A 27350-nucleotide genomic window follows, 5' to 3' on the forward strand; every position below is an offset into this window, starting at 1 on the left:
GATGTCATCCCTTGTCAAAAGAATGTCGTCGAAGTTTTAAGTGTCGATGTTTAGTGTACTTTACTATGAAGAGAATGTGTAGCCTGCGCCATTTGTACTGATGATCTAAATGAGAGCAAGCGCAGCGTGAATACCAGAGCCGGCACATGGTGTAATCCTGTCTAATGGCACCTCTCAGACTGCCGAGCTTAACGTTATCTGAAATACTGTCGCCTGCCATATGGCGTAGGGCTTACAAGGATTGTGTGTTAAATTCTTAGCATTACAGCTTAATAACAGATTTAACTGGGAGGAGCATACCACAGAACTGCTGAAGCGCCTAAACAAATCTCTATGTGCTGTGTGAATGTTGTCAGACACAGGTGTTATAAAAATTAAAAAACAAGCTAGTGTACTATACGTACTTTCATTCCATAATGTCATAAGGAACTATTTTCTGGAGTAGCTCATGAAGCCAAGCTAAAGATTTCCGAGCCCAAAAACGTGGAATATGAATTATTTGTGATGTGAACTCAAGAATGTCCTGCAGAGGGCTATTTAAAGCTTCCCAATATATTTATACCTTAACGAAATTCGTCATTAAAAATATATGCAGGGTGGTCCATTGATAGTGACCGGGCCAAATATCTCACGAAATAAGCATCAAACAAAACAACAAAGAACGAAACTCGTCTAGCTTGAAGGGCGAAACCAGATGGCGCTATGGTTGGGGCGCTAGATGGCGCTGCCATAGGTCAAACGGATATCAACTGCGTTTTTTAAAATAGGAACCCCCATTTTTTATTACATATTCGTGTGGTACGTAAAGAAATATGAATGTTTTAGTTGGACCACTTTTTTCGTTTCCTGATAAATAGCGCTGTAATAGTCACAAACGTATAAGTACGTGGTATCAGTGCGGACGGTATTTGCTTCGTGATACATTACCCGTGTTAAAATGAACCGTTAACCAATTGCGGAAAAGTTCGATATCGTGTTGATGTATGGCTATTGTGATCAAAATGCCCAACGGGTGTGTGCTATGTATGCTGCTCGATATCCTGGACGACATCATCCAAGTGTCCGGAACGTTCGCCGGATGGATACGTTATTTAAGGAAACAGGAAGTGTTCAGCCACATGTGAAACGTCAACCACGACCTGCAACAAATGATGATGCCCAAGTAGGTGTTTTAGCTGCTGTCGCGGCTAATCCGCACGTCAGTAGCAGACAAATTGCGCGAGAATCGGGAATCTCAAAAACGTCGGTGTTGAGAATGCTACATCAACATCGATTACACCCGTACCATATTTCTATACACCAGGAATTGCATGGCGACGACTTTGAACGTCGTGTAGAGTTCTGCCACTGGGCACAAGAGAAATCACGGGACGATGACAGATTTTTTGCACGCGTTCTATTTAGCGACGAAGCGTCATTCACCAACAGCGCTAACTTAAACCGGCATAATGTGCACTATCGGGCTACGGAAAATTGACGATGGCTGCTAAAAGTGGAACATCAACGACCTTGGCGGGTTAATGTATGGTGCGGCATTATGGGAGGAAGGATAATTGGCCCCCATTTTATCGATGGCAATCTAAATGGTGCAATGTCTGCTGATTTCCTACGTAATGTTCTACCGATGTTACTACAAGATGTTTCACTGCATGACAGAATGGCGATGTACTTCCAACATGATGGATGTCTGGCACATAGCTTGCGTGCGGTTAAAGCGGTGTTGAATAGCATATTTCATGACAGGTGGATTGGTCGTCGAAGCACAATACCATGACCCGCACGTTCACCGGATCTGACTTCCCCGGATTTCTTTCTGTGGGGAAAATTGAAGGATATTTGCCATCGTGATCCACCGACAACGCCTAACAACATGCTCAGCGCATTGTCCATGCATGTTCGAACATTACGGAAGGCGAACTACTCGCTGTTGGGAGGAATGTCGTTACACGTATTTCCAAATGCATTGAGGTCGGCGGACATCATTTTGAGCATTTATTGCATTAATGTGGTATTTACAGGTAATCAGGCTGTAACAGCATGCGTTCTCAGAAAAGATTAGTTCACAAAGGTACATGTATCACATGGGAACAACGGAAATAAAATGTTCAAACGTACCTACGTTCTGTATTTTAATTTAAAAAACCTAACTGTTACCAAGTATTCGTCTAAAATTGTGAGCCATATTTTGCCCGGTCACGATCAATGGACCACCCTGTATATTTTTTTCCAAATCAGCAGCTCTGTTCATGAAATTAACTCTAGAAATAAGAATAACTTGTACAATGATTTAAAGTCATCTACTTGGTTCGGAAAGCTGTCCACCGTTCCGCAGTATACATTTTCAACAACATGCCAGCAGCCATAAATCACTAATAAGAAAGTTCATTTTGAGAAGAGTGTAAAGGATTTAATGGTAGCCAACTCCTTCGTCTCCACTGATGAATTTCTTAGCAGAACCTATTGAGCATGTATGTTATTAATATTATCACATAATGTGAATATTGCTTACAATCTGACATCGGTACCAATTTTGTGCTGTGACGCAATCATTGTAATTAAGTGCTGTTATAGAGATGGGGCCCCTCCACGCCCGCACCAACGTGGTGACCAAACCAAAAGTTCTGCTGTCACCTCCGTAAACATGTTAGTTGTCCTGTAAGTGGATCACAGGATGCTGGGCTGTGCTGTTGTCCGTGCGTCTGGGTAAGGCTACGCATTAACACGGTCCATCAGGTGATAGATAGTGGACGAAACGCGAGTGAGGGTAGCGATTTGAAGAGCAGAGGAGAAAAAGTGCCATGGCTCGTGCCGTGGGAAAAAAACCTCTGCGACAGTGGGATGGGTAGTAAGAGCAGTAGTGGCTTACTAGCTGCGATAGTTCATGCAAGGTTGGATTTGTTAGTATAGGTATCATGCATCATTACCATGACAAGCGATGGCGATGTGTCCCAGTTGCTGCTGCTGCTGCATTCCTGGAACAATCAAGATCGTTATACAGTAGTGGGAGATCGGCCATAGATCATCTCACTGTGTGGGGGATGTGTGGAGCTTGTTTGCATGCAGTGTACGGTACGGCTTCCCTGTGTGGTGCCAGTTATTCGGCAGTGTATTCCAGCTGGATATCCAGTAATGGCGTCTGATTAACAGGGGCTCGCCTGTGCCGAATTTTTTTTCCTTATTTGATGATGTGTGGTTACAATTGCTCAAGAATTATTACATGCACCTTAGAGTGTTCCACATTTAACATTTGGTGACAAGTTTTATATCATTTTAAATCGACTCCAATCCACAAGGTAATTTCATTTCGAATATGTGGAAGGTACGTTAGCATATCTGGTCGTATTTTGTAATTATTTACTGTGAATGCTTACTTTCTGAGATGGTCGACGTGCTAGAGGATGTCCTCACTACGGCGCGCGGGGTAGCCGCGTGGTCTGGGGCGTCTTGTCGCGTCAGTGTGGCTTCCCCCGTCGGAGGTTCGAGTCCTCCCTCGGGCATGGGTGTGTGGGTTGTCCTTATCGTAAGTTAGATTAAGTAGTGTGTAGCGCTTAGAGAGCGATGACCTCAGCAGTTTGGTCCCATAAGACCTCACCACAAATTTCCAAATTTCTCCTCACTATCGGTCAATTCGAACGAAAAGTACCTCTAATCTAATCTAATCTAATCTGCGTCTGCAGTCCCAAATCTTGGTTGGCACACACTCTGACGCACACACTTCATACGCCCCAAAGCTAAAAGTGGCGTGGCTTCATCACGGGTGCCGCCACTCACCCAACGACAACTTGCCTCATGACGTATCCACCATTGTGATGGTTCCCCATCTACTGCGGCTGCTGAGACCACTCACTGACTCACGCTGGCGTGACGTGAGCATACCTCCTGTAGGTGTGAGGTGGTCCGTTCTCCACCTGCAGTGGGCGCTCACCTTTGGAAGCGGAACCTGTCCAATTCCAGCCAGGGAAGCCGCTGGGTATGTTATTTTACCTCCCCGGAAGAGGAGGGGACGATGTGTTGTCTCAGCGACGCTCCTCGGATCGACTGTGGACAGTCTTTTGCTTCTTCAGTACTATCATTCTTTTTACAAAAAATCGATACAGATTAATAACAACATATATAAGTACATCATAATACCCAGCCTTTTCTCCTAGTAAACATGAAAGGAAGTCACGTGGCCGTGCGGTTAAAGGCGCTGCAGTCTGGAACCGCAAGACCGCTACGGTCGCAGGTTCGAATCCTGCCTCGGGCATGGGTGTTTGTGATGTCCTTAGGTTAGTTAGGTTTAACTAGTTCTAAGTTCTAGGGGACTAATGGCCTCAGCAGTTGAGTCCCACAGTGCTCAGAGCCATTTGAACCAAAGAAGTCACAATAGGCGAACACAAGAAGCTGTCAGAAAACCAGCTTTAATAACAGAAATTCAAAATGTAGACAGGATTGCATAGATTCATCCCCTCTGGGACCAAAATATAATCATTGACAAACAGTTACAAAGCTTTAAATGCATGATCTTCACTTTAAAATTCATTATAAGAAAAATGTGATGTTTATTACAGTAAGGTACTCCTGGCACTATCGACAAGAAGGTATATTACACAACACAATAAAAAGTCCTATCTACTTATATATAAGCAACTGGGATGAGGCGTGAGGTGAAGGAGAAGGGAGTAGTTCCTGCTACTAACATTTCCTTTGAACTACATAACTACTCCAAGTATATTTTCTTCAAACTACATCACTACTGGAGATATGAGTATCCCCCATCTCACTATTGTCAACATTTACACAGACCACAGATCCACATAAAAGGTACTGTGTCAGAACAACTTGAAGCTGATTTACTCTATCTCAGTCTACTTTATCACATACACTGGCTGTTGTGGACCATCTGCTATATTCAGATTTCCACTTCTCAGTTCCTATTGCTGTTTCGTAGGGACTAGTGACTGTCCACACTTCTTCAACACATTTATTCAATCTTCATTGGCCAAGGAGCAAGTATCCCACTTTTCATCACAAAAAAGCTATAGCTGGAAAAACACCTATAAATTAACATACAGGCACAGCACAACCATACAATGACATGGCAAAACTCTCATATACATACCATTTAATCCACTTGTAACAGTCATCCCTGCCTCCTCTCCCTATCTGCGTAATTTTACAGATGACACTGATTACCTCACACGAGAGCTATAGTCGATCAATATCACGAACTTTTTCTTTAGTGCGTCTCTCATCAATACGAGTGTTATTCTCATTTAGACGCCATTTTTACGAAAATTCTTTCTCCCAGTCAGAATTGCCATCATTATTCACATTACACTCCTCAATAATATACATCGGTTGTCATCGCGGATTGAGGGTTCCATGACAGAAAAGCGTAAAAAATAACAGTACATTATTAATCTGCAGCAACAACGAAATCTTATTTGGAAATTTGCTGCGAACACATTAGTTGCACTACAATTCTTCTTTCAGGTTGCGTCTCTCTCAGTGTGTATAGCGTAAAAGAATGACGCTTTCTCTCGCTTCCTACATTAACATGAGCAAGGCACTTCCTTCCAGCCAACATTCTTCTCATTACAGCCACGTATTTCTATAAGTTGATATATATTATTTCTTATTTCCTCTGATTCATTGATGTTAAAAGCTTGAGTGACTAAGAAATCTGAGATTTTCTGAAAGACACAATGCTGCATAAAAAGGCGTTCATATCATCTAGCAGTCTTCCAAAGCACAATACTTAAATTCGACCATACTTGTTGTCTTTGTAACAGATTACTTTCGGATTGTACTCCATATTATTCTAAAATCGTGAGAACCAGGCCCACTTACAATTTTACCGGGAAATATTTAGCCAATGATGACACAAGTACAGGTATTATGCCAGGGAGAACCTGAAGGCTATTCTCTTGACATAAGGATAGTTAAGCACACAAGCAAGCACACACATGATATAGAGTTTTGATAAAGAAACTTTATAGCCTATGTTCATCTTCTGTTTATTCCATGGAAACTTTAACATTTGACACATGGTGCGCTCCCTTGCAACGTCTGAACTGTAGAGTTTCTAACTACACAACAGTGTAATGCACTATCCTGCGTATAGATTCTGAAAAACTTCTGCTGTGGACTTCAGTCCGAAGACTAGTTTGATGCAGCTCTCCATGCTACTCTATACTGTGCAAGCCTCTTCATCTCCGAATAACTACTGCAACCTACATCTTTCTGAATCTGCTTAGTGCATTCATTTCTTGGTCTCCCTCTGCAATTTGTATCCTCCACGCTGAATTCCAGTTCTAAACTGGTGATCCCTTGATGACTCAGAACGTGTCCCTCTAGCCGATCCCTTCTTCTAGTGAAGTTGTGCCACAATTTCCTCTTCTCCCCAATTCTATTCAATGCCTCCTCATTAGCTACGTGATCTACCCATCTAATCTTCAGCATTCTTTTGTAGCACCACAATTCGAAAGCTTCTATTCTCTTCTTGTCCCCACTGTTTATCGTCCATGTTTCACTTCCATAAAGGGCTACACTTCATACAAATACTTCCACAAAAGACTTCCTGTCACTTAAATTTATACTCCATTTTAACAAATTTCTCTTCTTCAGAAACGCTTTCCTTGTTATTGCCAGTACACATATTATATCCTCTGTACTTCGACCATCATCAGTTATTTTTCTCCCCAAATAGCAAATCTCATTTACTACTTTAAGTGTCTCTTTTAATAATCTAATTCTCTCAGCAATCTCTGATTTAATTCAACTGCATTTCATTATCGTCGTTTCGCTTTTGTTGATGTTCATCTTATATCCTCCTTTCAAGACTATGTCCACTCTAGTTAGCTGCTCTTCCAAGCCCTTGCATTCTCTGAAAGTACCACAATGTCGTCGGCAAACCTCAAAGTTTTCATTTCTTCTCCATGGATTTTAATTCTCTAAATTTTTCTTTTACTTCCTTTACCGATTGCTCAATATACAGATTGAATAACATCGGGGGTAGGCTACAACCGTGTCTCACTTCCTTCTCGATCACTTCTTCCCTTTCATGCCCCTCAACTGTCATCTGGTTTCTGTACAAATTGTAAACAGGCTTTCGCTCCCTGTATTTTACCCCAGTCACTTTCAGAATTTGAAAGAGAATATTCCATTCAACATTGTCAAAAGCTTTTTCTAAGTCTACAAATGCCAGAAATGTAGGTACGCCTGTCTTTAAGCTATCTTCTAAGATAAGTCGTAGGGTCAATATTGCCGCACGTGTTTCATCATTTCTGCGGAATCCAAACTAATCTTTCCATTCATTTGTAAAGAATTCGTGTTAGTATTTTGGAACCATGACTTATTAAAGTGATAGTTCGGTAATTTACACATCTTTCGACACTTGCTTTCGTCGGGATTGGAATAATTATATTCTGCTTGAAGTCTTGGGGTATTTTTCCTGTTTCATACATCTTGCTTACCACATGGAAGAGTTTCGTCTTGACTGTCTCTCCCAAGGCTATCAGTGGTTCTAATGGAATGTTGTCTACACCCAGGACCTTGTTTCGACTTAGGTCTTTCAGAAGCCTGTCAAATTGTTCTCACAGTATCATATCTCCCATTTCATCTTCGTTTACTGCCTTTTCCATTTCCATAATATTGCCTTCAAGTACATCGGCCTTGTATAGACCCTCTGTATACTCCTTTCATCTTTCTGCTTTCTCTACTTTGCTTAAGACTGGTTTTCCATTTGAGCTCTTGATATTCACACATGCGCTTCTCTTTTCCCCAAAGATCTGTTTAATTATCCTGTGGGGAGTACCTATCTTGCCCCTAGTGATATATGCCTGTAAATCCTTGCATTTGTCCTCTACCGATCCATGCTTAGCCACTTTGCAGATCCTGTCGATCTCACTTTTGAGACGTTTGTATTCCTTTTTTCCTGCTTCATTACCGCATTTTTACATTTTCTTCTTTCATCAATTAAATTCATTATCTCTTCTGTTACACAAGATTTTCTACTAGCTCTCGTCTTTTTATCTATTTGATTCTGTAATGCCTTCACTATTTCATGTCTCAAAGGTGCCCATTTCTTTGTCCCATTCTTATCAATCGTTCCCTAATGGTCTCTCTCAAACCCTCTACTGGTTCTTTCAGTTTATCCAGGTCCCATCTCCTTAAATTCCCACCTTTTTGCAGGTTCTTCAGTTTTAATCTACAGTTCATAACCAATAAATTGTGGTCAGAGTCCACATCTGTCCCTGGAAATGTCTTACAATTTAAAACCTGATTCCTAAAACTCTGTCTTACAAGTACATAGTATATCTGAAACGTTCCAGTGCATCCAGGCCTCCTCCACGTACACAACCTTCTGTGTGTATGACAGTCAGTGTATTGTCAATGAAACCTTTTGTCTGACTCTTAGTTCCTCTTTCGAAACCGAAGCCTTATTTCTTCATCTTCCCTTTTCTGACTCTTTGAGAACAGTTCCAGTCGCAAGTTGAACAACGACCTTTCGCAGTCTCCCTTTATCAGGTAGAAAACTGACCAATTACCAAGTTCTGTTGAGATATGACTTATTTTTCAAAACTAATAGGGGAGCTAATCCTATGGATCTGTGCTGTAGCTCATTTATGATATTTTAAACGTCTTCGAGTAGACATCCGAGGTCTATGATGTTACGAGCGATAAACCTGGCATAACGTACCTAAGTCCTTAATTCCTTCATGATCTTACTGAAGGGTTACAAGCAAGGTGGTAACGTGAGGTGTAACCAGCTTGATTCTTCTCCATGCGAATGCCACTTGCCATTATCTGGAACAAAATTGCCGACCACTGTCTTAGATAATTTTTACTACTCATCCTACATCAAACAGGACGTGAGTGTGAAAGGTGTTTACTACTGTGTGTGTGGTTGTGCTCGACAGTGGGTGTGGGTGTATCAAATTTCAGAGTTAACTCAGTGGCTATTATTCGTTGGAGGGGCTCTTACAGATCCATGGTGGTGGTCTAATTCGTATAGAAATTATAGGACACAAAAAGAGCTAAATTACTATTAGTGGACAGTTTTTACTTTTTGCGTACCTTGCTAGTTGCCACGGCTCTCTTTATATGTCTCTTCATGCTACTCAAATACAATGATCCCCTAAATTTTGACAAAAGTTTCCTGACGCCATAATTTGCATTACTATGATGCATGAGTTTTGTCTATGAGTTCCTCTGGAACGCAGAGAACCCAGTGTGTGCCACAAATCCCCCTTTTATTGGACAGCGCATTATTTTTGACTAAATAAAACTAGCATATCACGATTTCCCCATGATCTCTCCTCTTTGTCTTCATAGTTTTAAAAATTGTGTTCTTATCTTGTTCTTAGTCTAGGATCACAAGTAGTGCCATGTATTTTTCCAAACGGGCTTGTTATAGGTATATGAAACTGAAGTTATTTATTCCCTGATCTATTTCAGTACGTCAGATTAAAGCAGTTGGTGCTCAAGACAGCATATTCTCCGTGATATTCTGCAAACCTGGTACAAAGACGATTTGAAATGTGCATTCTTGATGGTAGAGGACCCATCAGGCTAAACAATCACAGGTTAATTTAAGCGTCATAAAAGACTGAAGTGCTTTATGACTGTAATAAACTTTTGTCTCTTGTCCGAACAGAGAATACCTGAAGTTGAAGAAACCCCGTATCATGGCAAGCACCTCTAGCTCTGTTACTGAATAGTTCTTTTCGGATTTACTCAGTACATGACACATGAACATTGCAACCCCCAGAACCATTACTTCCTCTTTGGTGTACTCTTGGAACGAGGTAACACCAAGCCCATTCCATGAACTGTCTAACAATAAATAGAATTACTATGACAACCCCAGATGTACCAGTATGGGGGCACAAACAACTCTTCTTTCATTTCATCAAACTCGTTCTGCACTCACTTGTCCCAATCCCAGGCTGCCTGTTTACTATTTGAGCTGCAGAAAACTGGTTGTGGGTATGCTTTACATGTAAATAAACCTTTTCTACAAATTTGTTAAGCTCAAAATCCATGCAATTGCCATTCATTAAATGGTACAGGAAAAACTCAAATCACTCGCTGTTCTTCTTGGCCAGGCTGTATTCCTTCCGCAGACAGCAAATATCCCACAAAGTTCAGTTCATTTTAGTGAATTTTAACCTGGCAAGATTTATATTTATGCCCTAGCACTGAAAAGCATCCAATAAAGTATCCTGGATCTCACAATATTCAGCGATTAACACATCTTTCTCATTCCGTTCTGAATGTCATAGAAGACAAATTCCAACTGAAGGTAAGCTGCTGGAATTAGTAGCATCTGCCTAAATAGAGGAAGGGGTGTAGTTCGGCCTTTCAGCAAGTGTGACCGACTGATTTTAACATCGTGACCCCATGAAATTTATGTAATAATTAGTCCAACGGATCAGGACAGTCAGTTTCTGCTTGAGTTGTGGTGTTGAGCGGTCTGATTGACCCATCCTTCTTCATAACACTAAGGAGAGATTGTTGTATGACCTGACTTCTGCTTTGATAGCAACTTGGTCTAACAGATTACAAATCTCCGTCCCCATCTTCCCTTGACAGATCCATGGTATCAGGTAACGTCTTACAAAAAATTCATTGAGTTCTGTAGCTCAGAACTTGTACGCAAAATCCCTAATCGTGCCCGGCCCTCCACAGAAGACATTCTTGTACGATTCCAAAATCGATTCTAGTTCTGTTCTTTCATTATTGTCAATATGTGGCACACCTTTCCATGGATTATACGTCACATAGGTCTTTCTCATCTGTTACCCTTGAGGGGGAAATTGATTAAACCATATTGAAATTTACCCAGACGCCTCAGAAATAGTTTCCTGGAGTGCATCACCAGCCCTAGATATTCACTCTCTTGACTATCCCCAATTAGGTAGCCATCGAAAACAAGCATAATTGGGAGGCCACCTAGACACAACAAGACTGATTTTTCTTATAGACAAATGACATTCCTGTACTGGCCCAGGAAATCCCGACCTAGAAGTGTTTCCGTCTACACGACTAGCACCATGGAAAAGTTTGCACTTAGAATGAAACTGACATGAAAGCTCAATCCACATCTGACTCTTCATGTCTACACTCTTTCCTGATATTACACCAGTTAACTTAGTCTTCTGTAACGAGAAAACTGGCCCAGGCCTGTGTCTTATCACAGAGGCTTGACGCTCCACGTCCAAAATACACTGGACCATGACATCTGTAATATTTTAGGGTGTTTAACAGTTTATAGTTCTTGGTCCCCCCCCCATGAACCATGGACCTTGCCGTTGGTGGGGAGGCTTGCGTGCCTCAGCGATACAGATAGCCGTACCGTAGGTGCAACCACAACGGAGGGGTATCTGTTGAGAGGCCAGACAAACGTGTGGTTCCTGAAGAGGGGCAGCAGCCTTTTCAGTAGTTGCAAGGGCAACAGTCTGGATGATTGACTGATCTGGCCTTGTAACAATAACCAAAACGGCCTTGCTGTGCTGGTACTGCGAACGGCTGAAAGCAAGGGGAAACTACAGCCGTAATTTTTCCCGAGGGCATGCAGCTTTACTGTATGATTACATGATGATGGCGTCCTCTTGGGTAAAATATTCCGGAGGTAAAATAGTCCCCCATTCGGATCTCCGGGCGGGGACTACTCAAGAGGATGTCGTTATCAGGAGAAAGAAAACTGGCGTTCTACGGATCGGAGCGTGGAATGTCAGATCCCTTAATCGGGCAGGTAGGTTAGAAAATTTAAAAAGGGAAATGGATAGGTTGAAGTTAGATATAGTGGGAATTAGTGAAGTTCGGTGGCAGGAGGAACAAGACTTCTGGTCAGGTGACTACAGGGTTATAAACACAAAATCAAATAGGGGTAATGCAGGAGTAGGTTTAATAATGAATAGGAAAATAGGAATGCGGGTGAGCTACTACAAACAGCATAGTGAACGCATTATTGTGGCCAAGATAGATACGAAGCCCACGCCTACTACAGTAGTACAAGTATATATGCCAACTAGCTCTGCAGATGACGAAGAAATTGAAGAAATGTATGATGAAATAAAAGAAATTATTCAGATTGTGAAGGGAGACGAAAATTTAATAGTCATGGGTGACTGGAATTCGAGTGTAGGAAAAGGGAGAGAAGGAAACATAGTAGGTGAATATGGATTGGGGGACAGAAATGAAAGAGGAAGCCGCCTGGTCGAATTTTGCACAGAGCACAACATAATCATAACTAACACTTGGTTTAAGAATCATGAAAGAAGGTTGTATACATGGAAGAACCCTGGCGATACTAAAAGGTATCAGATAGATTATATAATGGTAAGACAGAGATTTAGGAACCAGGTTTTAAATTGTAAGACATTTCCAGGGGCAGATGTGGACTCTGACCACAATCTATTGGTTATGACCTGTAGATTAAAACTGAAGAAACTGCAAAAAGGTGGGAATTTAAGGAGATGGGACCTGGATAAACTAAAAGAACCAGAGGTTGTACAGAGATTCAGGGAGAGCATAAGGGAGCAATTGACAGGAATGGGGGAAATAAATACAGTAGAAGAAGAATGGGTAGCTTTGAGGGATGAAGTAGTGAAGGCAGCAGAGGATCAAGTAGGTAAAAAGACGAGAGCTAGTAGAAATCCTTGGGTAACAGAAGAAATATTGAATTTAATTGATGAAAGGAGAAAATATAAAAATGCAGTAAGTGAAACAGGCAAAAAGGAATACAAACGTCTCAAAAATGAGATCGACAGGAAGTGCAAAATGGCTAAGCAGGGATGGCTAGAGGACAAATGTAAGGATGTAGAGGCCTATCTCACTAGGGGTAAGATAGATACCGCCTACAGGAAAATTAAAGAGACCTTTGGAGATAAGAGAACGACTTGTATGAATATCAAGACCTCAGATGGAAACCCAGTTCTAAGCAAAGAAGGGAAGGCAGAAAGGTGGAAGGAGTATATAGAGGGTCTATACAAGGGCGATGTACTTGAGGACAATATTATGGAAATGGAAGAGGATGTAGATGAAGATGAAATGGGAGATATGATACTGCGTGAAGAGTTTGACAGAGCACTGAAAGACCTGAGTCGAAACAAGGCCCCCGGAGTAGACAATATTCCATTGGAACTACTGACGGCCGTGGGAGAGCCAGTCCTGACAAAACTCTACCATCTGGTGAGCAAGATGTATGAAACAGGCGAAATACCCTCAGACTTCAAGAAGAATATAATAATTCCAATCCCAAAGAAAGCAGGTGTTGACAGATGTGAAAATTACCGAACTATCAGCTTAATAAGTCACAGCTGCAAAATACTAACACGAATTCTTTACAGACGAATGGAAAAACTAGTAGAAGCCAACCTCGGGGAAGATCAGTTTGGATTCCGTAGAAACACTGGAACACGTGAGGCAATACTGACCTTACGACTTATCTTAGAAGAAAGATTAAGGAAAGGCAAACCTACGTTTCTAGCATTTGTAGACTTAGAGAAAGCTTTTGACAATGTTGACTGGAATACTCTCTTTCAAATTCTAAAGGTGTCAGGGGTAAAATACAGGGAGCGAAAGGCTATTTACAATTTGTACAGAAACCAGATGGCAGTTATAAGAGTCGAGGGACATGAAAGGGAAGCAGTGGTTGGGAAGGGAGTAAGACAGGGTTGTAGCCTCTCCCCGATGTTGTTCAATCTGTATATTGAGCAAGCAGTAAAGGAAACAAAAGAAAAATTCGGAGTAGGTATTAAAAATCATGGAGAAGAAATAAAAACTTTGAGGTTCGCCGATGACATTGTAATTCTGTCAGAGACAGCAAAGGACTTGGAAGAGCAGTTGAATGGAATGGACAGTGTCTTGAAAGGAGGATATAAGATGAACATCAACAAAAGCAAAACAAGGATAATGGAATGTAGTCTAATTAAGTCGGGTGATGCTGAGGGAATTAGATTAGGAAATGAGGCACTTAAAGTAGTAAAGGAGTTTTGCTATTTGGGGAGCAAAATAACTGATGATGGTCGAAGTAGAGAGGATATAAAATGTAGGCTGGCAATGGCAAGGAAAGCGTTTCTGAAGAAGAGAAATTTGTTAACATCCAGTATAGATTTAAGTGTCAGGAAGTCATTTCTGAAAGTATTCGTATGGAGTGTAGCCATGTATGGAAGTGAAACATGGACGATAAATAGTTTAGACAAGAAGAGAATAGAAGCTTTCGAAATGTGGTGCTACAGAAGGATGCTGAAGATTAGATGGGTAGATCACATAACTAATGAGGAAGTATTGAATAGGATTGGGGAGAAGAGAAGTTTGTGGCACAACTTGACCAGAAGAAGGGATCGGTTGGTAGGACATGTTCTGAGGCATCAAGGGATCACCAATTTAGTATTGGAGGGCAGCGTGGAGGGTAAAAATCGTAGAGGGAGACCAAGAGATGAATACACTAAGCAGATTCAGAAGGATGTAGGTTGCAGTAGGTACTGGGAGATGAAAAAGCTTGCACAGGATAGAGTAGCATGGAGAGCTGCATCAAACCAGTCTCAGGACTGAAGACCACAACAACAACAACAACAGTTCTTGGTCCTCCTCACACAACAAAATTCGTTTACAGTGTCATCACTTCTCTCTCATACAGCCTATCAGCCCCCTCGATGGCCAGTATTGCCTATAATTTTCGTTTTCCCTGAATTGCGTACGTTACTATGTGGATCTGGTCACAAGTTCCACGAAACATGAGGTACACCATCATTTAAAGTTCGCTAGTTGTCTTGAAACCGACGACATTCATTGTCATTCTGACACAGATACCATTCATCAGGACACACCTGCGGTTGTTCTTGTTGCAAGGAGAATACTCTGCCGATAATTTCTTTCATAATTAGAAACTCTCACCTATTATGCCTTTCATCTTTATATCTGTGTTGTGGAGTGTCCGCTCTCACCACTGTCATCCTCGCCTCCTTCCCCGACCCCCCGCCCCAGAGGTGTGATCCACCATATTTCTGACATAGTCAAAGTCCTGGAGGAGGGCTGGGTTGACTTGATGTCTCGCATATGTCGATTTGGAATAATAATCGCCGGGCACAACTTACTCAGCAATTTTATTGGAAAAATGTGGCTTAACGCTGTCGGATCATATGGACTGTTAAGTACTAGTTCCTCTTGATCACATATTTAAAAAATAAGATGGGAACAAGGCAGTCAGACTAACAATAATTTGGCATCATTAATCTGCTGCGTTTGACCTGGTCTTGGGTACTTCAGGGCCAAAACTTGGCTAAAAATATACTGCTGAACTTTTCACAGGAAGTGCAATCGTGCGTTATTAACTGATTTACGCAGCAACCTCAGCATGTAAATGCCTACAAACAAACTGCATCTTTAGTCGCATCCCCACAAAAGCGATAGTTTCAACCCGAACTTTTCAATACACGCCCATGGTTGCTGTTCATTTGTGGAACCTGGGTACATTATATACTGTTGTACAGAGAAAAGTTATGGCTTCCCTTGTCATAGGTCACTTCGTCTTTGTTTTGCCTAACGTCAGATGCCATGTGTGGAGAGGCACCCCCTATAGTACGCAGTGTTTCCTGAAGAATCCTCAAGTTTTCGCAACTCTTCACCTTTCGTCTTCCGTCTTTTGTTACAGCAGTCATCGTGATCCCGGATCGGGGAGGTGCGTGAATCTGTTTCACTACGTCTCTGTTCCCCTTCGCCATCACTCGTTCACTGCAGGTGCAGCAAAGCCTCACGGCTGCGCAGATATATTTGTACTTTTTTTTTTTTAACCTCAGGAGTGACTGCACTTACTAGCCGTCACTTGCAGCGAAGGACTGTCTATGGTCTGAGTCACTATCGGTACACAGAGACAATTATTCGAGAGTCATCACAAGACGTCACAGTCGTTCCTACCATCTTGGCGAACGCTGTACTGCGCGATTAACTGCACAGATCTCACTGCACGAGACAACACTTCTCGTTTTTACTACATTCAGAAAATGCAAAAGCCTTCTACTTATTTCACACGCACGTTCATTATCACATATTATGCCCGCCCCGATAGCTGAGTGGTCAGCGTGACGGATTGCCGTCCTGACGGGCGCGTATTCGATTCCCGCCTGGGTCGGGGATTTTCTCCGCTCAGGCACTGGTTGTGGTGTTGTCTTCATCATTTCCCATCCGGAGCGTAGGTCGCCCAATGTGGCGTCGAAAGCAATAAGACCTGCACCAAGGCGGCCGGACCTGCCCCGTAAGGGGCCTCCTGGCCAATGACGCCAAACGCCCATTTCCATTTCCACTACATATTATATGTGTACGCTCTGGGCACTGAAACCAAAGCAAACAAAAACCCTAAAAGGACGAAAACAACATCTACCAATACATTTCTCAGACATCGAAGTAAATCTGTTAGGCTACACCGAACAAACGGTAATGTACGATTTCTGAAACTGAAGGGTAAATGGTTGCTACAAATCCTACCACTCAACTGTTAACTGGAAGCTTTCAAAGTAAGGACTAGCCAGGCGCCGTCACCACATGGAAGTTGACTGAGTGAAAACTTGTCGTTGTCTTATGTCGTGGGTTAGCACCACATGGGGTCTATCGAATTTCATTCGTGCACATACTATTCCCAGCATTGATTGCTCATCGGGTAAGCTACCTTCAAACAGAAGGATTGGCCCAACAAGTAAAAAGATATTTTCTGCGTTTTATATGCTTCGGATAACTAGCATTAATGAGTTCTGTATGTGTGTTAGGTACGTCGGAGTAGACAAGCTGACCTCATGATCGATGCAATACAATATTCGTTTCTCAAATTTATCTTTACAAAACCACCCTTTCATTAACCCAGGATATATCTAAATTTCAGTTTTATAATTTTATTTTATGTCTCAAATACAGTACTGGCCATTAAAATTGCTACAACGTGCTGACATGAGGAAAGTTTCCAACCGATTTCTCATACACAAACAGCAGTTGACCGGCGTTGCCTGGTGAAACGTTGTTGTGATGCCTCGTGTAAGGAGGAGAAATGCGTACCATCAAGTTGCCGACTTTGATAAAGGTCGGATTGTAGCCTATCGCGATTGCGGTTTATCGTATCGCGACATTGCTGCTCGCGTTCGTCGAGATCCAATGACTGTTAGCAGAATATGGAATCGGTGGGTTCAGGAGGGTAATACAGAACGCCGTGCTGGATCCCAACGGCCTCGTATCACTAGCACTCCAGACGACAGGCATCTTATCCGCATGGCTGTAACGGATGGTGCAGCCACGTCTCGATCCCTGAGTCAACAGATGGGGACGTTTGCAAGACAACAACCATCTGCACGAACAGTTCGACGACGTTTGCAGCATCATGGGCTATCAGCTCGGAGACCATGGGTGCGGTTACCCTTGACGCTGCATCACAGACAGGAGCGCCTGCGATGGTGTACTCAACGACGAACCTGGGTGCAAGAATGGCAAAACGTCATTTTTTCGGATGAATCCAGGTTCTGTTTACAGCATCATGATGGTCGCATCCGTGTTTGGCGACATCGCGGTGAACGCACATTGGAAGTGTGTATTGGTCATCGATATAATGGCGTATCACCCGGCGTGATGGAATGGGGTGCCATTGTTTACACGTCTCGGTCACCTCTTGTGCGCATTGAGGGCACTTTGAACAGTGGACGTTAGATTTCAGATGTGTTACGACCCGTGGCTCTACCCTTCATTCGATCCCTGTGAAACCGTACATTTCAGCAGGATAATGCATGACCGCATGTTGCAGGTCGTGTACGGGCCTTTCTGGATACAGAAAATGTTCGACTGCTGCCCTGGCCAGCACATTCTCCAGATCACTCACCAATTGAAAACGCCTGGTCAATGGTGGCCGAGAAACTGGCTCGTCACAATACGCCAGTCACTAATCTTGATGAACTGTGATATCGTGCTGAAGCTGCATGGGCAGCTGTACCTGTACACGCCATCCTAGCTCTGTTTGACTCAATGCCCAGGCGTATGAAGGCCGTTATTACGGCCACAGGTGGTTGTTCTGGGTACTGATTTCTCAGGATCTATGCACCCAAATTGCGTGAAAACGTAATCATATACCCGTTCTAGTATAGTATATGTGTCGAATGAAGTTTATCATCTGCATTTCTTCTTGGTGTAGCAATTTTAATGGCCAGTAGTGTATTAGTCCAGACTGCCTTTAAAGCGACAAAGACGCCATTTTCAGCACCTCACTGAGTTTCAATTAGGTGGCATAACAGGGCTACGAGAAACTGTATATTCCTTCAAGGATACGCAGAAAGACCTGACAGGAGTGCAGCCACTGACATGATTTTAATACCACCAGAGTGCAAACGGACACTTGGCACTACCGAGAGGGAAGACCATCGTATTGCTCGGGTGCATCGTAACTGCATCTAGATCAGCATTTTGAGTAGCAGTTGGCACCTCAATGACACAACAAACTCTTACAAATCGCTTACTTCAATGGCAGTTCCGTGACGGATGCCCTGTAGCGCGCATTTCACTGGCCCCAAACCACCGTGTGGTGTCAAGCGAGAGCCCGTTCAAGGGCAGGGTGGAGTTTTGTTATGTTTTCTGATGAATGATGGTTCTGCCTCGCTGATAGTTATGGCTGTGAACAGGAGGCCAGTTGAGAACCTGCACACAGTGAGTCTGCGGTCTAGACAGACTGGATCTACACCTCGAGTTATGCAGAAGAGCTCTCGTGTTTGCCCCATGCACCCTCACTGCAAATCTTTACGTCAGTCTGGTGATTCGTCCTGTTGTGCTACCAAAGGCATAAAGGAAAAGGGAATGGAGAATCGTCGCTTACTCATGTACTGAAACTTGCGTTATGCCAACAACATCACTTCTGCCACACACTAGCTTACTGGGACTCGGAGTGTGAGTGGAAGATGTTGATGATGATATTTGGATTGAGGGCCACTCAACTGCGCGGTTATCAGCGCCCGTACAAATTCCCAACCTTTTCTCAGTCCTGTCTTGCCGCTTGAATGAATGATGACGAAATGATGAGGACAACACAAACATCCAGTCATCTCGAGGCAGGTGAAAATCCTTGACCCCGCCGGGAATCGAAACCGGGACCCCATGCTCGGGAAGCGAGAACGCGACCGCTAGACCACGAGCAGCGGACGTGAGTGGAAGAGTTGGGGGAGGGGAGGATGTTTCTGGTGAGATGAAGCATCTCTGCGACCGTTTAGAAGTATGTAGAAGACGGTATTTAAAAGAAATTTCCGAAATATATATATATAGCTGTTGTATTCGCAATAATCATTGCCAGACATTATTTGTGTTAGAATGGAGCAGTGAGCAGGTTCAACCAACATAAGCCAGTTTTGGGCCGAAATTCGTGCTACCTCCAATAAATTAAGGTCCCTGAAATAAACAGAAATTCTATCTGCACGGAATTATTCTTTAAATTTGCGGATTTTAGTTCTATGAATTGAGCTATGCCATAGGTAAAGAATCTTCAGGCAAAGGCCACGTGATTCGCTGAATGCCAGATATTACGCAAAGTCTGCTGAATTCAGAATCTCTGAAACCAACAGAAACTTCACATACATGTGAGCTTTCATTATAATTAGAAGTTTGAGTTCTGTCATTTGAGCTATGACATTGATCAAGAATGTTTAAGTAAAGAGCACATGACTGGCTGGAGGCAACAATTTACGCTAAGTCCAGTTGATTCAAAATGCATGAAACAAATAAACATTCCATAATCATGCTAGTATTCATTATACTCGGGATCTCAAGTTCTGTAATTTAAGCTGGGTCACAGATCAATAACCGTTAAATCGTGGCCACATGATCCACTGAAGACCAATCTTTAGTCACGCTGTCACAAAGACAACTGCATCAAACTCTGTGAAACCACATTAGTTAGGACACTACTCATGAATAACAGTAGACAGCAACACATTACAAATACACACGAGATGTGGCAAGCCACTCTCTCACTTAAACAACACTGTCAGTGAGATTAATAGTCATATCATCTCTATGTTTCCCAATACTACATTTGGTACGTGTGGCTTATGAACTGTTTACATGGGGAGATTTTGAGCAGAATGTTCTTATAACTGCATGTGTAGCCTGTAGAGAACTTGTACCACAGAGGTCATAGTTGAGACGATGGAGAACAGGGAGAAAGATTGATTTTGGAGCATGAATGTTGCGTCCAGCAACCTGTCTGTGCAAGTGTACAGGATGGGCGTATGGGTGGGCGGTGGGCAGTATGAAATGAATAGGGCAAAATTTAGACAAAGGCCATTTATTGGCGAAAGCATGTCAAAAAGGGGTCACATGTGCCTAGAGAGGTGAGGGTGAGCCAGAGCGTATAGTTTAGCTACACATAGTTCGCGAAGCTAACCGAAGTTGGCGTCTGCCAATCGGGCCAGTCCGACCGGCATGCTGGCTGCGAAAAACTAAGTCACCGGCGCCGCAGCACCGGGAGAAGCGGGAGATGTTCACTGTCACAGGGCGTGCGTCCAAGAGAGCGAGAAGACAAGGGAGCGCAGGCCCGGCGACGGGCGGCCGGGTATATTCGACGCACCACGCGGCTTCCTCCGCCCTGACTGGTAGGGACCGAGAAACCCGCGGGGGCGGCAATGGAACTTTCCAGAGTGTTACCTGCTAAGCGACGCCTGGGGGCGGCGTTACCTCGTAAGCACATGAGGAAGGCGCGTGATCAAGGTGCCCTTCCTCAGTGCTGACTTCCTGTTGCTAGACCATGGGACGAAAGAATTTACAGGCAGCTAACACTGCCGGCCATGGCTTGGCCTTAACGGAAAAATGAAGTTATCGCTTGGAAGCCCATACAATAAAGTAAAATCCCCTTCTCTCTGGCTCGTCCTTTACGCTCCTCCCCCTTCCGTGGGAGTGGAGAACGTATGTGAATTCGCTCAATATAATTATTATTTAAATGTAAACAATTCTAGTTTGCAAAACAAAGTAAACATCACTTGATTAAGAACGGCCCTCACGGAAGATGGCAGGGTTCTTAACCTATGGGAGAGTGTAGAGACGTCCTAGGGGTCGCAAAGGGACCTGCACACGTCAGCAATATTATGTGCATACAAGAATCATCATAAAACATCACAACATCATAAAATATCAAAACAAAATTGGAACAGAACATAACAGTGTGAGTGAGGTTAACATGCCAGGTGTTCTTGTTGCTAGGATGAAGTAAAAGTGTCCCTATGACTTGTGCCTGCAGAGGGACCTCGGGCCCTGTCACTCCACTCTTCCCACAGGATCAGAGGAGGAGAGCGCCAGCTCGCAAAGCGTTTTACCTGGGCCAGGTAACATTCCGTCGCGAAGGCAGCCAGATGGTGGAAAGCGGGTGGAGGAAGCCATTTAAGGGAGACTGCTGCAATCAGAGGTTTTGTAAAAACGGTGGGACGGTTATAAAACTTTAATCATTCTCATGTTAGAAACTGGGACAATACGATCAGAGCGTCTGGTGCACATGTTTCGTGGAGGCAAGACTGTAACTCTGCTGACACCACGAAGTCGCCAGGTTCTTTTAGAGAACTACAAAAATAATATAAACATATGTTACACAGGCACGACTGTCTAGAGAGCTTATCAACCTTCTTTCAGAAGGTGGAAATGGTCGGCGTGGAAAGATTAGATCTTTTCGTAAGTGAGGGTAGACCTTTCCTGCCGAAACATAGCCATGCTTACTGTGAGAACGACGCCTAGCTATTCTGAAATCTTCTTTTTTGAGACAGGATATGCAAAGCAGAGCCTTCCTCTCCCAGTGTGGGAACCCTGGTACTATGTCTGTATTGGCTTCAAGGGCAAAAAAAAAAAAAAAAAAAATGGCTCTAAGCACTATGGAACTTAACATACGAGGTCATCAGTCCCCTAGACTTAGAACTACTTAAAACTATGGACATCACACACATCCATGCCCGAGGCAGGATTCGAACCCGCGACCGTAGCAGCAGCGCGATTCCGGGCTGAAGCGCCTAGAACCGCTCGGCCACAGCGGCCGGCCAGCTACAAGGACAGCAAGGCAGTCAAGAGGGGAGACCCAATGAGTGGATGACGGATCGATTTGTTTGTACAACGTGGAGGCGAGTGTTTTCTGCTAATTCATCTTCTGTACGAGGCTTCGTGGAAGGTGTATATAGTCCTTGCGTGTCTTTGTCTTCTGGTCCTCCCCCGGTGGAGAACTTCAGGTCTTTTCCTAGTGGGTGAGACTTGTGTGCTGCAATTTGTGGTGGACTAAGAGCCAGTGGCCGTTTCCAACTGAACCGATAGTGAAACTACATATCATCTCAGACATGTCGTGTATCACGAGGGTGATCTTATTCGTCTTGAGTCTGTCATATGACGTTTGACAATTCTGGCACGCGCCATCGTGCCTTAGAGTCAAATTCTTTGACCAGAACAGCGACTGGGTACATCTCACCCTGAAATCTGCCGGGATTTCAGGGCTCTGATAGGGACGTTTTCCGCGTTCAAATAATGACAGCGCCAGTCCGCGTAGTTTGCAAATAATGGTGGACGCGTCAGAACATTACAGCTCCCGCCGCGCACCGTCCTTCGCCCAGAGCGCGCCGTTGTCTCCTGGCGCCTGAATCAGTGTAATAGAGTAAAGAATTGTTGTACTGGCGTACAGTTGTTAAGTGACGTTCACAGCTCCCTACTCTCCGTGAACCATAGTCTCTGGTGAACCTGGACGTAGTTGATTCCATTTGAATAGAATTTGGCATCAGAAACGAAGTCTCATTGCGTTCATCCGAGAACTTGTATAGTTTCCACCCCAATGAATGATTTGCCAATCAAGCACCATTCCCTTCCTGATTTATGTTTGTCATTTTGTTTTCTGTAAATTGTACAGGATGTAGAAAAACTTGTCATTATTTTTGTAAACTTAAATACGCCATTGTTCTGATTCATACTCCCGCAACCATTCACTGTTTTTATTTTGTTGTGGTGAACTTTCTCGGTTCTGCCGGCCGGAGTAGCCGAGCGGTTCTAGGCGCTACACTCTGGAACCACGCGACCGCTACGGTCGCAGGTTCGAATCCTGCCTCGAGCGTGGATGTGTGTGATGTCCTTAGGTTAGTTAGGTTTAGGTAGTTCTAAGTTCTAGGGGACTGATGACCTCAGCAGTTAAGTCCCATAGTGCTCAGAGCCATTTTAACCATTTTTTTCTCGGTTCGCTGGACAATAATTCAAGCAAATCGTATTAATGAATTACATTACAAAAGGAAATGATTACAATACTTAGCTTTGTTTTAACCAGATGTGTCGCAAGCAAATGGCGACAGACAAAATAAGCAATGTCCTTCAGTATATACGGGGTGCCGTATAACTGTTAGCTGCGCGTGCCGTATGCCACAGTGAATAAACTGAAATGAAACTCAGTGAAATACAAGTTATTAATTTATTGAATATTCATTTTTACTTACAATTTTTCACATTAAATGTTGAAAGTGTCCCCGTGTTGTTGAATATACAATTCAATGCGTCTAATCATGTTTCCAAACACAAGCTGTAACATTTCTTCTGTAACAGAAGCATTGAAAGTGGATATTGCAGTTTTCAATTTATCGATGGATTTTGGACGGTTTTTATAGACAGTTGCTTTCGCTGCACCCCAGAAGAAAAAGTCAGGTCGTCTTAAAAAAAATGTTCAAATGTGTGTAAAATCTTATCGGACTTAACTGCTAAGGTGATCAGTCCCTAAGCTTACACCCTACTTAACCTAAAGCATCCTAAGGACCAACACACACACCCATGCCCGAGGGAGGACTCGAACCTCCGCCGGGACCAGCCGTACAGTCCATGACTGCAGCGCCCCGACCGCTTGGCTAATCCCGCGCGGCCAGGTCGTGTTAGGTCAGGCGGTCGTGGAGGAGGCCAAACTCCCTGTGAAATTATGCGATCACCAAAAACGTCAGCAAGCAGTGACATTAAAACACGAACTTAACTTAAAACTTAAACGTTCAGGTCAACACGTAACGACACACACCAGGGATACTACTGACGCTGGCTGAGAGATAAGTGAAACAGTGGAATGCTGGGAGAGTCCAGTAGAGGGGAAGTAACCCAGGCAGGCGAACAATCATACGGCACGCGCGGCTAACAATCATACTGCACGACAGAGAGACATTTTGAACAGCCCGTACAATTCCTAAGTCATTGGTCTTGAAGTGCCTGATCTTGATGCTGCTGTAGAAGTGGGCCACGGCTAGTCGGCGTGGAGCTTATGTTCTCTTCGTTTAGAGGCCGCTACTGTAGCGTTGTAGTCCTGGAGAGGAGTCAGTCAGCGTGCAGTTGGCTAACGTCTTCCTCACAGCCCTCTCTGCTCTCCTTTCTGACTGGCGTGCCTAATGTTACTCCGTAACATTATGTTAAAGTTCGACACAGTAAGAGAAGGATTACTGTTAGAAGCCGTGTACCTATCTTGAGGCAGCACAACACATGGCGTGCAAATTACCTAGGTTATATCCATCCAGTATATGTGAATGAGGGTACCTAGGCACTTCCAGCCATCTTTACACATATTTTCAAACCTACTAGAAACTTGTAATCTCTCACAACCCCCAGAAAATAATGAACTGAAACAAGAGGTAGCGCTTTGAGTGTCGTGGCATGCCAGCCTCTCGCCAACCCACCACCACATTTTTCCAGTTCATTCTGGAGAATGTGCTGGACAGCGTTGCCGTCGAACACCTCCTGTTTGAGGCTAGTTCAGGACAGCACAGGCAATAAGCTATCTTGTGTCACCTTGTTGACTGATAATTCCACGGAGACCTCTATGACAGGGCACTCCCACCAACCTAATTATGCCCCTGCTATCCGTAGTACCCGCTAAGTTAACCAGTGGTGATCGAGTTGTGCGCTCCATGACAGTCACGGCATTGGTGAAATAAATCTAGCAATGTTCATTTTCTTTTGAGCCTCAACACATGGATGTGTCCATCAGACTATTCACAGAACTGGGACTCGTCTGAGAAAACGACATTAAACCGCTTCTGCGTCCAATGTCAATGCTGAGTGCACCACTGCTGGCACGTCTCTGCTGATGCTTCAAGGGAAGCTGCTATAATGGTCGCAGTGCTGAGAATGTGTGGCGCTTCAGATGTCATTGCACTGTCCGTGTGGATACCTGTCTAGTTCCAAACAAAGTTCCTGACTTAAGATATATGTTGTGGCTGTACTATGCTGCACCTCTGAGTGGACAATACTTCTGTCCTCTCAGGCGCTAGTCGCATGGGACTATTGAGATCCTGCACAGCGTTGTGCATGGTCCTGCTGAACACATAAATGAGATATTCGCGTGACAATTGTAAGATCCCGACCAATGCGAGCAGAAACATTGTTGTTCCGCTGCTGTCACACTTAAGACAGGTGCAGATGGACCAGCTCTTTACAAAAACACATAAAACGATTTTCTCAGCAAATAACAAGCATTTACATGCTGTGTCTTAATAAGAAATCCGTTGGGTAATCTTTCCTTGTATACAGAATATAGACAGCACTACTCCTATACACTATTTTGCACTGAAATGCCAATCATTTGCATAGCCAAAACTGTAGTACACTTCTTGACCGATTGACGTTTGTTGCAAGGGTCCTCCAAGGTGTTGCAGCTTTACTGACTAGCAGTGTATTTTAGAATTCTCCTTTAAAAAACTTAACCAAAAAGTATTCTATTTAAAGCTTTTTAATACGTGTCTTTGCTTTTCAGTGACTAAACAGAGCACTTGGACGGCCTTTCTGATGTAATCATTTCCCAGGTTGAATATCATCGTACGGCACAGGGCTTGTAGAAGTTTTTTCCCTTCATACAAAAACATTTTACTACTATCACTGAGAAGAGAATGTAGCTACCTTCCCCGAAGAGGTGGTACACTTATCTAAGAGAGAGGAGTCATCGATGTTACCATTGTTTTGATCCGTTTTTCACTGGAACTTTACACTCTTAATCAAGGATATATCGTATGCTGTCTGGTCTGAATCACGAAAATAATATCTCCGTCTACTGTTTACTCTCTTTTTTTGTATGTTAAGCTTACGCGTGCTCACAAGCTTTCATTGTTCAGAACAGATGTACTTGGCGGAAATGCAGCTAATGCTACTTCCTCAGCATTGAAATACCGTATTGTAACAAGCTGGTTTGTTTTGTGGAGAGTGCAGAGAAATTTGGTGGTGCTAGTCTATTGTGAAACTGGAAATCGATAGTGTTTCTCACTCTTCTCACTTTCTAACACCCTTACCTTTTTTCAATCACGTGAACATTGATATCCATCCGGTTATGAATGTGCTGAAACTAGCTTGAACTACGTAGAAATAGCCAGTAAGAAGACTTTAATCAATAACTTATGTGTGTCAATATAGAAACTTCCTGGTAGATTAAAAGTTTGTGCCATGTTGGGACTCCAGTCTGGGACCTCTGTGTTTTGCAGGTAAGTGCTCAACCAACTCAGCTACCAGAACACGACTCACGGTCCGTACTCTCAAGTTAGCTTCCGCCAGTACCTCGTCTCGGGTGGCTCAGTTGTTAGAGCACTCGCTCGCTAGACACGAGGCTGCCAGATTCGAGTCTTGGTCAGGCACAGAGTTCTAGTCTGCCATGAAGTTCTACAACAGCTCCCATACCGCTGCAGGGTGAAAATTTGTTTCTGGATGTGTCAATAGCGTTGACAGATACATGGTACAGTGAAGTGGTTTCAAAATGCCAGGTGTGAATAGCAACCTAAACGATAATTTTTGTCCTAACACATCACGTGTCGTATAATCTCATTTTCATCTCCAAATGTTGTTGTTCGTTATTTATTTCTGTATTTTCCATGCTCCACCGTTCCTCGTTTCAGCTCGTGTACCATTTATTACAGGGAGGCTCGGTGGACCGTAGGTTGCCGTTCGCCATCTTGTCAGCGATGCACCTGCTGGGAGCTCTGTCGGTGTCGTTCCTGCCGGAAACTGCGCTGCAGAGGCTGCCGGAGTCTCTGCAGGACGCCGCCGAGTTTGGCAGAGGGCGTCCCTACTGGAGCTGGAGACTTACCGCCCCGCCGTCATACGTTCAGGGACAATAGGTTCCCTCGGTTGCGGTCCAGTCTCCCATTTTGTCTTACATACTTCAAACTGAAGAACAATTTGTCTACTGAAGTGGGAAAAAAAGCTTTAACTCCAGTATTGTACATATTGTAAATTGTCACACGAAGTACGCACCAGGATCAAAGTAACCCTCAATGATTTGCAGGTGAAATGCTTGAAAATATAATATTTTGTAATGAAATTGTGCTCCGACTTACTAAACTCATTTTATTTTACCTCTCTCATGTACCTTTTCAGTCGGTATTATT

General features: G+C 43.5%; 1 protein-coding gene across 1 annotated transcript in view; it reads left to right on the forward strand.

Moving 5' to 3' along the window:
* The window catches only part of LOC124605943 (beta-alanine transporter-like), a 125197-nt gene extending 98117 nt beyond the window's left edge, over nucleotides 1-27080 (forward strand). The window contains exon 8 of the mRNA XM_047137902.1: nucleotides 26880-27080. Within this exon, the coding sequence (XP_046993858.1) occupies nucleotides 26880-27080 (201 nt within the window). The remainder of the gene's footprint in view (nucleotides 1-26879) is intronic.
* Nucleotides 27081-27350: the final 270 nt, after the last annotated feature.

This window comes from Schistocerca americana, chromosome 3, assembly GCF_021461395.2.
Source record: "Schistocerca americana isolate TAMUIC-IGC-003095 chromosome 3, iqSchAmer2.1, whole genome shotgun sequence".
Taxonomy (NCBI): Eukaryota; Metazoa; Arthropoda; class Insecta; order Orthoptera; family Acrididae; genus Schistocerca; species Schistocerca americana.